This window comes from Tauraco erythrolophus, chromosome 12 (assembly GCF_009769465.1).
Source record: "Tauraco erythrolophus isolate bTauEry1 chromosome 12, bTauEry1.pri, whole genome shotgun sequence".
Taxonomy (NCBI): Eukaryota; Metazoa; Chordata; class Aves; order Musophagiformes; family Musophagidae; genus Tauraco; species Tauraco erythrolophus.
In genome coordinates this window covers 15,336,412-15,350,637 of record NC_141476.1, presented here as the reverse complement: position 1 = coordinate 15,350,637, position 14,226 = coordinate 15,336,412, and the positions used below count along the sequence as shown (strand labels likewise).

Sequence of the window (14,226 nt, the reverse complement as noted above, 5' to 3'; positions counted from 1 at the left end):
TCCTTAATAGCTCTAAAGGTGTTTTGTTTCCTAGTAGGAAAACTTTACTAGCTTTCTTGAGCAAACACAGCAGGATTCAAAATTGGTTGTCCTACTCCTGCTGTGATGTTTTGTTCTACTTAGCTTGTATGGAGAGGTAGAAGCGAATAAATTAGGCACACAAATCAGAAGCAGGTAATTGTGTTTAGGAACATTTAGGGAAGTTTTTTTTTTAGTGATTCTCTCATGAACAGAATCATATTTCCTCCATATAGAAATGTTTTGTTGATATTTGTTGCCCAAAAGTTCCTGACAGCTTTCTTCTCTCTTTCTGTGTTATCCCTTAACTTCTGTAAGTAGTGCTTTGCCCTCCTTTTATCTTGATGCTATCATCTTTCAGCCATTTGGGAGCATCATTTATCATTCCCTGCATCATTTACCTTCTTATACTTTGAAGTGTTGAATTAACTGTCACTGGGAGTAGAAAATAGAAAATCTGCAAAGCTGTTATTTCACTGAAGTGCATGACTAGTGATTCTAGCGTTTTTATAAAATTATAGGAGTTAAATTGAATCAAACAAAGTACAAAATAATCATGAAGTAAACATTTTGACCCTGATTTAGCATTCCTTTGGATCTGTTTCCTGCTAACGAGAGGCTACGGTCTTTCAGTTTCATAATGTATATAAAGCTGAGTGATCCATTCAGAAAATTGCATTAAAATTGTCACTTACATGTTAATCACAATTTAATTTCCAAATTTCTATCTCATGCATCTCAACAAGCAAGCTGACTTTTAATAACATTTTTGAGTCAGCAATTTGCAAGTTCTAAGTAACTATTTTACAATACGAGGGTTTTTTGGTGTTTCATTTCTGTGCAGTAACAGAAATGTCTAACTTAATATGCTCACACAGGTTTCTGTATTGTCTCAGGCCATAATTTGAATCTAAGCCAAAATAATAGCTATTCCTTATCCTAGTAGTCCATATAAAACACAATTAAATGGTCAAATTCCAATTCTGTGATGCTTCCAGCCTGCCTCATGACTCTCCTCAGCACATAGAAGCACAATAGTCACAGGAGAAGACGACCTCATGAAGCAAGCCTGTGTGAATTGAGGAAAGGAAGAAAGAGAGAGTTGGGAAGGTAGCAGGGTTATAAAAAGGTAGTGAAGAAAACCCAAAAGCTTCAGCATGAACCTCATACTTCAATGACATCCCTACAGTACTACTGTAGGAAAAGTTTGCAATGTTCCCATGCCCCACAGTTTCACCCCACTTTCAGTCTCTCGGAATATAGCAATGTTTTTCCGCTACTTTTCAATTGTTTTTTTCACAAGAGTCTGAGGCCATGCCAGCAGAACTTCACTTTGACCTGTTTCCTCACTTAAGTCCCTCAAGTCCTATTTCCTTCCAGATCTTCAGATCAAAGGTTCCTATGTCACCAGAGCCGCACAGCCCTCCTCAAACAGTGGCTCGAGTGCCTCTGCTAGCCCCACCATATCTCCTAACCTTGCTTCATTTTTTGATTCAGAATGTTAGCTCTAATTTTAAGCTCTGTCCTCTAGATATAATGGCCTATGGACCTTTTCGACATTTCAATTTAATTAAATCTTGTGTAAATCGAAGCTCCTATTGTGGGATGGAGAAAAATCAACTAGGAACACTGTAGATCCAGAGACATTAGAATTCTAAGGAATGTTGTTGGGCTAGAAGTTAGTCTATGAGCAAATTTGGGCATTGTTGTGGTTATTTGATAGTTTCCAATAATCAGAATTGGTGGGAGATGAATCTGACTTTACTTAACACTGTTTGCTGCAACAGATATCCTGTTCTGTGCCACTGCATTACAGTTACAGTCCAATGGAAATGCAAGAATGAGGAATATGTCAAGCAACAAAAAAGTTAGTGTAAAAAAATTCTTATTTTGTTTTGCTAGGCATTGTTTAAATTGCGAACTGAAGACTGGATAGAATTATCACTATGGAAGTTAACTTCAGAGCTGAGTTGAACAGTTCTGCTAGGATTTCCTGACACGTATCATAAACATAATAAATCTGTATTAAAAAAAAAAAGATAATTTGAGGTTTCACATCTAATATTTTCTTGGATTAATAGCTTTTTGATGTGGCAAAAGTTGGTGGAAAAAAATTCTAGAAATCCTGACACAAGTTGTGGTTGTTTAAGACATAAAATCTGAACTCTGAAAAAACATGAGGTTTAAATCTCAAAATTTGTTTCCTTTCTATGACTAATTATAGCTCAAAAATTAATGATAAGTAGAATTGCCCCATCGAATTTGCCTTTTATTTAAATTAATTTGTATTTTGTTCATTTTGCTTCAGTAACAATCAGGGAATGTGGATATTTAACAAAATATAAAAATACCACTTTGTAGCCAGCTAAAGTGAAACAATATCGCATATTATCTTTGAAAAAAATCAGGAATAGCATCTAGAAAAGGATATGGGCTTTGTTACTGTTCTTACTTGTTCTTCCATCTCAGGAGAAATCCACTGGTCCATCGCTGGCAGAGCTCAGCTACACTATAATCATTGCACAATATATGTAGACAGGAAAACCTTATACTAACGATAATCGATATGGACACTCCTGACTCTGTGTCAGAAATTCTGGACAACCTACTGTAAATCTTCTTGATTATACACTCCTAAGGACAATGTTTCAGGGATCCTTCTCAAATTCCTATTGCCATAATGGAAGCACCTAAGGAAAGGGATGTTCTTTCCTGTGTATGTGTTTCTGGAGCCTGCCTTAATCTTTGTCCTGGGAGATGGACGTTAGCGCTAGGTGTGAAGCTAAACTCTTTGCTTTATATGATTCATGTGAGGAGTAAGTGGATGCTTGTTTATCTGTTGTTTCTGGAGATTTATTTGGGGTTGTTCTGAGGGGGCAACCTTGTGCAGCAAGGAGTTAAAGGGAACACTGTAGCAGTTCTATTCTAGCAGTATTTCTAAAAGGAGTTTTTCTCAAATTATAAAACCATTACTGCTAGGCATTGCGGATCTGTGACTTTCTCAGAAAGTATGTTCTGTTTCTTTATTCTAAGAGTCGTTTAGCCTGGGAATGTCCATGGCCCTTGTACAAATTCCTGCCTAAAACTGTTACCACTAGGTCTCTTCAGTAGAACAACTTTCTGGGGCAAACCATTAATTGCTGTCTCTTTCATTCATCATTTTAGCCTGTAGATGATAACTTATAAAATCCTGGGATCTAGTTAAAAACACTATGTTTTTCTTTAAGGGTCTAGTTTTAGTGTTTCTTGCCAATGTCATCCATAGCAGCGTAGAAATTCTCAGTCAAAACATACTGGTCCAAGTTGGAGAAACTACAAGAACTTACTTTTTTGCAATCTATTAGATTAATGCGTTGAAAAATGAATATCCCATAGCATAATTCATCCAGATTTCAAATGAACTGAACTCAACCATTGAAATACATGTATTTTTATTCTACCATTGTAATTCCATGTTTTAGAGAGCCATAGGAATAATAAGTTAAACTGCTTGTGTTTATGTGAGGATATCTTTCCAGACTTGAAGCAATAAGAAACATCTGAGGGGCTGTACAGTTCAGCAGTCTCCCATAAGCATATATACCTATATGCATGAATCCACACACATTTAATATTTCATTGAACTGAATTCCCGTGAATTCTTATTGCACCAATTTCATATTTTTGTAGGTTCATTATCCAGTCAAGCACTGTCAAATCACTGGTGTTTCATAGCTCTTTGAGGCTAAAGTTGCCTTGTGTTTTTCTTGTAATGATGGTTCTGCTTAAGTGGTGGCAGAGTTTTGATTAAATATTCCCAGAATCACCTGACAGAAGAGCTCTCCTAGTTTCACTTATGATATAAAAGAGACAGGAATGCCTTCTGCTAAAGGCAAGAAGGAAAGAAAAGGAATTAATGAAGATCTTGAATGAAGCTAAGTGCAGAAAGAGATTAAATGGGTTTGTTTTGTTGCTTTTGGCTTATCAATAAACCCTAGAGGGAATTATGTTATTGTGAGTTTATATTCTTAGCAGAAGATTAAATTTGTAATATATTCAAATTTAGAACTAAATCAGAAATTAACAGCTCAGCAGAAAGGTAGAAAACAGAAGAATTTTTTAAATGACTGGTGAAACAACAGCTGCTGCAGTAAGAAAACTTTATTGTATACTGGCAGTACTGAAAAAAAGATGCTCGTTCAGCATAGGGAGGAGTCCTTTTGCTGGTTTTCAGAGGAGAAACTTGAATATGAAGAAATACCTCTCAGCAAAGGCACTCTGCCTGCGTGTACATGGTTTGCCAGGGCTCAGGGTTAGGGTACGTAGTGTGCCTTTGCCTCCAGAAGGGCTGTAATGAGCCTTCACGTTGCTTTCACATTACTGTGGAGAATTTACTGAAATTTATTGATTGAATTTATTGAAAACCACTGGTGTAGACAGCAGATGCCACTCAAGTCTCATACATTGCTGGGGATTCCCAGATAGCACCTGCTGGACCTGTCCTGTCTGAGGAAATAGGCAGACCCATACTGGTCGATAGATGAGTCTGACTAGTAGAGCAGCGAAGGCTGCTGAGGTTTGAGGGAACTGAGTGTAGAGAGGAAGCACACACTGATGTGTTTATGAGGGAAGATGCCGTTGTATGTGAACTGGCATAGAGATTCTGTGTTTGCTCTCATGAAGGTGCCTTCCTGATTCATTAAGGGAGATGCTGATTGCAGCACTCATCAGCTGCAGTCCTTAATCAAAATGAACCAGTTGGAGAACAATTTAATTGCATTGGAGCAGCAGAAACTGAACTAAACTTTAGGTTTTGGGGTTTTTTTCCCCCTAAGCAGTGACCACTGTGTTCTATGGGGCAATCTAGTTCCCCATACTGCATTCCATGCTTGCAAAATAAAACATTCCAATATTCAGTTTCTGGAATAAAATGTCTTTGCAGAATTCCTGTGATAAGGTAAACTCAGGGTTTTGTTTTGAAATGCATGAGGCTCACATAAACATGCTAATTTGGCTTTTGGAAAAAGCGGGAATAAATATCTACCAAAGTAAGGAAAATCTGGAAGCACTGCCATACTGCATATAATCAGACTTCTGTATTGCTTAGCAGGAAAATTACTTGCTCTGCAAGAGTGGAGGATTTCTGATGTCAAACATTTAAGATGGTTAGTGCTTTTATAAATACAGATCTAAATAAATACAGGGAAGTATATGTAGATACAAATAAATATTTATTGTAAAAATATAAATAAATAATAAAAGCCTGGCCCTATTTGCTTTTTTAAAGAAATTACTGTCTAAGAAAGTGGTTTTGATACCTGTAATACCTTTTTAAAAAAAGCCATGAGTAATTTATTGCATGTTTTTCCATTTTTATTTTTCTGTCCAAAATGTTTGGATCCTTGTATTTATCTTCTCATTTCATTTTTAGTTGGCTAATTTTAATTTGCTGACTGAAGGATCTGACAATGCCTTGAGCATTGCTCTTGCGTTCTTATCTTTTATTTATGTTAGTTTTCTTCTGTTTCCAGTAATCCAAACCTAAGAATTTGAAGAAATTAGAATTCACATGCACTTCTGAAGCCAGGAAGTACTTTCTTCAAAAATTGCAAGGGACCTTAACAAGCTTATCTATGCAGATATGTTTAAGTAGAACAAAATTTTAAGTTAGAGCTCAGATACCATCACTGGCCTAAAGGTGTTAAGCTGTTCTTCAGTGATTATTTTATAGTTCTATTTTGCCAGTGTTCTAAAAAAGACAACAGCAATTAATAGCTCTCTAGAATTTTCAGAGACCTAAAGAAATTAGATCCCCAAGTCTTGGCAGAGGTCAGTGAGATTTGGAAACTAAACTTCCTGAAGCATCTTTAAAAATTTCTTCCCTAGGAAATGACAGCAATATCCAACAAAATCATGATTTGAGACTATTTTTGTACTATTCCACCAATTCTGCTTTGATTCCATCTTATACCCTGCAGGATGTTGTACTGAATCTGGGAAGTGTTTAGATGCATTTGAATGCTGCTGCTTATATTGTTTAATTTTATAGCAGAAAATACGGAGCAATAAAATGTTTCACAAGGCACTTCAAAGCACATACCTTTTCCATAGTTCACATCTGTTGGTAGCCTCAAGTGTTGGAGCTTGCCAGTGGAATTTTTATTTCCTAGAGAGTTGGGGATGAAGCAGCTTTTGTTTCCTTGGCTTTTTCTTGATGTTATGTAACCACTTGAAGGAAATAAAAATGTGGTAATTGATATGCTGCTAAACAGGTAAGAGACAGGGCTTTAATGTCAGTGAGAGACTGTGTGTTACCTGACATGGTGCCCCAGGTGAAGAGTAAGCTAGACACTTATCAGGGATATAAAGATTGAAGAAACAGAAAGGAGCTCGATTTGTTAATAGTTAGACTGATGTGTAAAGAGGCATTATTAAGCATTGGGAAAAAAAAACCAAAACAGTATAGTATACTAGTATAGAGGGTTTTCTTTGAGAACAGAAGAATTCAAAACAGAGTGTTGAAGGAATTGAAAGTTATTAGTGGCTCTGCATATATCTTTAGATGAAGTTTCAACACTTGAGTGAACTTTGGTCCAAATTAATCCTTATTTGTGAACGCAGTTGGTCTCCCAGCAATACTTTGTTTCAGCAGAAACCATATACATGACAAACATAATATTGTGAGAATATATTTTTGTCAAACCTTACTCTTTGTTTCCCATAGACCCTGACAACTCCCAGAACAGTGGGGGTTAGTAAGGATGAACCAAGTAAGTTTAACACGTAGCTTTAAACCATTTTGAATCATCAGACTGTGAGGAATTACTATGCCATATAAAGCATACCTTTGTAAAAATGGCAGTAACTATTAGTATTAGTTACTCATATTAGTTACTCCTAAGAGACAGGAAGGACAAAATTAGGAAAGATACAGTGTATTTAAAAATTGAGTTTAAATTTTTGGTGCTTCACGCTTCAGTCATTCCCAAGAACCCTTCACTATGTGTAACCAGTAACCATCCATCTGGTGATGTTCTTGCATTATATTAGGATAAGTATCATTCTCTGCATTTGCCAATAACACTAAAAAAATCTCCCTGATTCTATGTGTAACCAAGTTATTTGTTGCCTGCTTAGAAATATGCCTTTTGTGGTGTTTTTTTTTTAAATAATCTTCTTCAAGATATTTCCTGTAAGAAATGTTTGACTACATTATGTTCTTTTTTACATTATTCTTTTCTGAGCCTATGACTTTGTAACGTCCAGTTGATGAGTTTGGGAATCATAAGGATTCTCTACGTTTTCTTTTGGTGAAAAACAAATAATAATTGAGTAACCAAACAGTTTATTACTAATTACACAATAACCTAAGATTTTAAATTTAGTACAGTCATTCAGAGACTTTATCATTATATATTGATTTTGTTATTCTGAGTTTGTGATATTTAATATTTTTCATTAAGCATTCACTTCTAATTAAGTATTTCCTGATGATTAAAAAAAAATAATCCTAGCAAGTCCTGAGGACATCCATGATACATGTTTGGTCTGAATGTGACAAAGCTGAAGTTTTATCAGTGATTAGAGAGCATATTACTGCTTTTTCTTCTGAGAATCACTAATTTTTTCAAACACTTGCATGACCTATTACAGAGTTCTGCTATATGTAAGAAATTGTCAGACTTGATCATCAGACTGTGAGGACAGACAGACAGATCATGAATTCCTTTGCAATTTATTAATGGACTCTAGCATTAATTGTCCTAGCAGAAATACCCAGTGGCTAACATTCTACTATTTCAAAGTATTTCTGCCAAAATATCATTGCCCAGGGAATAAAGCTGTGCTCCTTCCCAGCAGATAATTTCTCACAATCTAAAAATTTTTATGAAAAAATTTGTTGAGGCAAAAACTGCAGCTTGAGTTGGTGACACAGGTGAAACATCACAAATACGAGTCATCTGTCATCCAGTTAATTGCTGACTCGACTTATGGAAGTGGCCAACAGCCTGTTCATCTGCCGAACAAACAAAAAACCAAACAGGCTGGACTATAAGATTGCACTTCTAGAGAAATGATTGCAGCAGCCAACCCTTGTGGTACCTGTAGATATCATAATTACAGGGCAATCATTCTCTGCATGCTTCCATAGCTAGTTTTGAGAGTTAATGACCAGTTCTCTCAGAATTGCCCAGGAACTCCAGGCTGGTTTTTATCTCCATTTAAAGTATTTCAAACACCCTAAAACTTTACTGACAGTCTCTTGGCTGGTATGCTATCCAGTAAATTGTTTCTGGTAATCTATTGAGAGTGAGTGGACTTTTAAAATAATACTGGACTGATACTTGACAAATACATAATGTCAGACAAGAACAACCCTGGGCAATCATATAAAATCTCTAAATGCTCTAAGATGTCACCCCATAATCAGAAGAATGCTTTTTCACTTCCTGGTGTACACGTGTTTGGGACTATCTGTCATACCATGGAAGGCTCCACTCCATACAAATCATGTCTACATGCTTGACTTTACTACTCTGGCCAAGGAAAGTAAATTCTTCTGCTAGTTCAGCTACGTTTGACTTTCAAGTGCAACATCTGAACTTCCAGTGTATTGCAGAGTTGTGGTTTTTTGTTGTTTTTTTTAGCTGTTTTATTTCATAACTTATTATTGCTTAATAGATCAAGGATTATATCAGGGCTGAAAATACTTCTCCTTATTAAAATGGAAAATAAATTTGAAAAAGGAAACATGATCATAAGTTTGTTCCACCTCGTGTCCCTATTGATTCCTTATCAGATGTAAACCTTCTTCATCCTAAACCCCATTTGTGTTTCTGTCTGATGTCTGTAAACATTCCTCCTCACCATGAGATAGTGCCATGCTTCAGGAAACATCCTGGTTTGGGAAACTGAAACCCTCCTGAAGCAGGCTGGGAGCTGCAAGACATGTAATGTTCTGGATTTTGTTTATTTGTTAATGTGAAACACGCCTCATAAAATATTTGGGTCATAATATATGACTTGTGTTCTGAAAACCTGGGGAGTTGATAGCTGTTGCTTCACTAATAACGAAAGCTTTGTTAACAAAAATCAAAATTGCAGCACTTCTCAAAAACAATGTATTGGAAACACTGCCTGCGTACAGAAAATGTGATACTGATGTCAGGGTAATAGTAGAATATCACAGTTGCAATTCGGCACGACTGTTACCTACAGAATTTCTCTGGAAGATCATCTCTATTGCCTTGTTCATTTGTCTAAACACAGGTGCAACAAAGCAGACTTTAAGAGAGTTCTACAAAATCTCCAGTTGTGGTTATGACTAAATATGTCATGCTTTTATATATTGGATAAGACTCTTCAACTTTAAACATCTTCCCAAATTACAGGGGCAGAAAGAGTTTAACAGTAATTCTCAACTTCCTGCTTGAGTGACCTTTTGTGTGTAGATGGTGAAGCTCTACAGGCCCACAGAGCAGTGCTTGTCTTGGCCATCACTTGGCCTTTGCCTTATGGCAGAGATGTAGTCTGGCCAGAGGGTGTGAAGCGAAGATAGTCTGAGCAATGTCCCGCTCCTGTCGCCAGTGATAAGCATTCTACATGTTTCTCTTGAATGGAACCAAGGTCAGGAGATCTGTTTTTTCCCTAAATTGAAGAAATATGTTGAAACTTGATGTGCAGAACCAGCTAATGCTTCCATGCCACCTCTTTGTCCAGCAAACTGAAACCGGATGGAGCAAAGATGCTCCTGGGATCCTAACTGGCTATCATCTTTTCTGCCGTTGTGTTAGCTGACAAGATCTCAGTCCAAACCAGAAATAAAGAGCATGCAACTTGTGACCTCTTGTTCCTTGCTGGGAGAAAACAGCCTGAGGCAATGCTGGCAGAGCTGACACTAAGAAACATGTAGAACAGAGCTCCAGCTGCTTTGCTACTGCACATCCTGCTTCAACAATCCACATTTCAGCCCCTTCGTATCTCTCATGGGAGACAGCAATAGGAATGAAGATGAGGCTTCTTTCCTGCTAATGCAGATGGTGGGGTGGGCAGAGCTGGTACAGTTGAGATGGGCTGGGACTGGGTTGGGCTGCAGTGACTGCAAGTCTAACTACATAAGAGTCATTTGGATAAACTGTCTTATCTCATCTAAAATGAAGAGAATGTAATTGAAAAATGCAATCACGTGTCTGTAATTGTTCCATAGTTCTTAGAGATGATATTTCTTTTTCAAATATAGCTTGCTGATGACCAGGGATTGGTGTTGATGACAACGGTTGCCATGCCAGTATTTAGTAAGCAAAATGAGACTGTAAGTACTCAAGACTATTTCTGTCATGTGACCTAATAAGATTTTATCCTACTCTAAAAATTTTTCTTCTTATTTTTTCTGCAGTTAGTATCCCTTTGTTAGCATAAAAATGTAGACAAATAATCCCAAATAACTATACTCTAGAAACCATAGAAAAATAATGAAACGCTATGTCTAAGAGAAAATCTCAGATTCTAGGCTTTAGGGTTTTCTTATTCTATACTACAATTTTACAAAAAAATTATATGCTTTTCTTCTTTGCACTGGTATGCTTCTATTTCGTAGGCTCAGAATTTAATTAGTCGCATGTATATTATGTATGTATCTGCTTCTCTTTACTAATTTAACAGGTTATTAAAAAAATTGCATGTACTTTCCCCTTAATGCTTAATCTTTCTCTTTTGTTTATCAAATGGCAGGAGAAATTGGGAAAGAAAGGAGTAACATATTTTTAACAGTAGTTTTTCATTCAAAATTTATTTTCAATGAGGAAGTTTTCTGTTGAAGGACTCATGTATAAAAAATTTGCATGCCTTTTCTGTAGGAATTGCAGATAAGGTAGAAAGGAGCAATGTTATTGATTAAATGATTATATGATTATTTGATCAAATGAGTTTTACCAGCCACTCCTTTCATAATTTTTTAAATTATTTTGTCTGTTATCTCTTCAATTCTGCAGAGTAGCTGCAATGTAAAGTGAGTGGTGAGAATGTTCATTATTGTTGTTGTTCCATGTGCATCTTCTATTGTTCTTTTCAGAGATCTAAAGGGATTCTCCTGGGAGTAGTTGGCACAGATGTTCCAGTTAAAGAGCTTTTAAAAACTATTCCAAAATATAAGGTAACACACAAATGATAATATGTCTTTCTATAACATAACATAATTTACTTAGCATGTTAATATTGTTTATACTGATGTAGCTCCATTATTTCACCATTTTTTAAAGGAATTCTAGCTCTGTATTTTCTGATGGCTAAATGTCATTGGTCCTGAGATCAAGTGCAGTTTTTAATGCCAAAATTAATATACTGCTTGATATTCACATTTTTGCAGATCACACTGTGCTCTAGAAGATAATATTAAGTATTGACCACAATAAAATCAATGATATGATTCAACTACTTAAAATTATCAGAAATTCATGCTGAAAATTTGCATAACTTTGTATGGAAACTGTACGAAAATCTATCCTTAACATGGCTTCAGTTCCTGCCTAACCAGACTAGTGATTCCTTCTCTCCTATCCAGTATTTGCTAGCTATTTCCCTCTACTTAGCTTTCCAAAGTCAGAGACAACTCTAATATAAAAATCTTAAAAAATAGTTATGCTAAAACTTTTCAAAATTTGTTTAATCTATTGTGAAACTTTTGTAACTCATTAAAAGTAGGCTTCAGGCAAATGCAAAGATATAATTACTTTTCATTTATATTTGATGCAATATGTTAGTATTTCACTCCTTCTCTATGTCTGAAATGCTTTACTATAGTGCTGTTTTACTCACAAATTAAAATTAAATGAATGTTTTCCAGTGAATTCCTAGTGGAATCTTTTTGCAAGACAAATGAGCACATAACACAGTACCACAGACAGCCATTACCAGCTACTGAAATAGCCACATTTTGATGTGTACCTGTACTGAGCATAAATTTGTATGTCATACTTTCCTCTTAATTGGCTGCCATGCTCTCATTTACTGACTTCTAAGAGCGTGGAGGAATAAGCCGACTTGTGAGTGCCTTTGTATATTCCTATAAGTTTTCGTAGATAATTCTAGTTAGGAGGAAAAAACCCTACTGTCGATTTTAATTCTAATTTGAATACATTAGCAATTACCAAATGATTCTGTAGATTGATATGCAATAACTGGAAAGTTTAATGTAAACAAGAATTTGATACAAACAATGCATAAAATACTGGCAATAATGTTCATAAGGTGTATTGGAGCAATTTCCTGGGACCTGGATCCCACTAGGTTAGATGGTATACAAACACAGAACAGAAAAGCTGTCCCAACTGTAAAGAGTTTGCAGACTATGGGAAGAAGCAGCAGATAACTCCGTACTGATGTCAGAACATAGTGAACAGAGGCCTTGCTGGTCAGGATAAATAACAGAGCACAGTCTCAGCATGCTAAGTACGAAGGTTAGTTAACTGCAACTTACACTTTCGTCTATGCGGAAATACAGAATCAGTAGGAGGTAGAAGAGGAAGAAGCAAAATTTGCTCCTTTGCAAAATTTGGAGCAATAGGAACAATCTTTGGAGCAGTCTTCTAAGGAGTTATGGGTAGAGCAAATTTCATTTGTAATGAGAAGGAAAAACACTGCTGTAACTGCAGAAATGAAAGCCTGGCTGTGCATGGCTGGATAGAAAAGACCGTATCACAGCGATGTTATTCACAAGTCATCTGTAAGATTTGGACACAGCCCGAATACAAGAGCCTAGAGAGAGTGTGGGGCCTGAACGGCAGATATTTCAGCAGAGTTACAGTGGTTCAGAAAAGAAGATAAGCAGGAAAATTAAAATTTCTGGTTTTGTCATACGATACTCTTATTTTTTAAGACTCAGTTTTCTGTGGAAGTAATATATGATCCTCTTTCTGAATATTGGACTTTTTATTTGAAGGTACGTTTTATATTGCAGGATGTAATGCAAGAGGGGATTATTACAGGAGGCACCAATATCATGCAATACAGTTAGGTTAGTTATAACTTGAGTTATAACTTCCAGTCTCACATACCATAAACATTTCTGAACAGTAAAAAGACCATGCAATTGCAAGAGCATAATCACCCCTGAGACCCATTCCTGTAGAGGCAGCATGTGAAATAAAATTCACACAGGGATATAAAATGATTGGTTGGAAATAGAATTCTGCTGACCTGGAATTCTCTCAGCTTGGATGAGGTGGATTTTATGCAGAGGAAGATGAATAATAACAATGAGCTATTTTCAGCAGTCATTATCTAGACTAAACTTCCCCAGATGTCAGTGGCAGTTTCTCCTGAATAAGGTAGGATTGGATTTAGTAATACTTCGTTTTCACGTGGCATTTTACAGCAGTTAGAAAAAGTTTTTTCGTTTCTGAATCAGTCATTTGGAGACAGAGTTCAAGCTTTAAAATCGCAATACTGCTGTAAGTGGTAGTATCTCTAAAACCGAAGCATTTTAAACGCAGAGAATGTGCAGTTTCACATATTGCACAACACACAATAAAATACTACCCTTGGAATCTGGGTATGCTTCAAATAGGCAAATATTTTTTTCCTGTGAAGTATACCACCCACGTTTATTTCCTTACCTGACTTCCATTGCTTGGATGTCATTCTGCAGTTATCAACACAGACAATTATACTTGAGATCTGATATTTAGCCAACAGCTAGTTCGCTTGTCATACTATAATAGGTAAAATATGTCCACTGTTACTATTTTGGTTATCCCTCCTTTATGAAGAGATGCCAAGAACATATCACCTTCTATTACTTTCACTGAAGTTTATTGCTTTAGGAAAACCACTAATTTATGCAACAATCTTCTATATGGCAGTTACAGTTGACCATATACAATCATTCACAGAGAGACATGGTATAAATCTACCTGGTACGTTTTCTCTGTCACCTTGCCATGATTATCATACTCTGGTTTATATTTCCAGAAAATTACAGGAACCAACAGACTTGCTGTCCTACTCGCATCTTAAAAATGATTCTGACTTGTCAACCTTGCTCACCTTGCTTTATGACAGACAAATTCTTAAGGACTCACTTCAGCAAAGAATTTAAGAACATACTAGAGTAAAATAAAAAGGTTGTTGGTAGTGAGAAACGTAAAGCAATTGCCAAAGCAAGACAGTTCTGGGGTTTTGGGTTTGGTTTTGTTTTTTCTGGTTGGCTGGGGTTTTTTAATACCTCAGTGC

The 14,226-nt window shown here is 36.2% G+C and overlaps 1 protein-coding gene across 3 annotated transcripts in view; it reads left to right on the top strand.

Annotated features, from left to right (window-relative positions):
• The window catches only part of CACNA2D3 (calcium voltage-gated channel auxiliary subunit alpha2delta 3), a 445,975-nt gene that overhangs the window by 314,473 nt on the left and 117,276 nt on the right, over nucleotides 1-14,226 (top strand). For all 3 annotated transcript variants that reach the window (XM_086618882.1, XM_086618881.1, XM_086618879.1), the window contains 2 exons: nucleotides 10,238-10,309; nucleotides 11,069-11,149. In XM_086618882.1, the coding sequence (XP_086475008.1) occupies nucleotides 10,238-10,309; nucleotides 11,069-11,149 (153 nt within the window). The remainder of the gene's footprint in view (nucleotides 1-10,237; nucleotides 10,310-11,068; nucleotides 11,150-14,226) is intronic.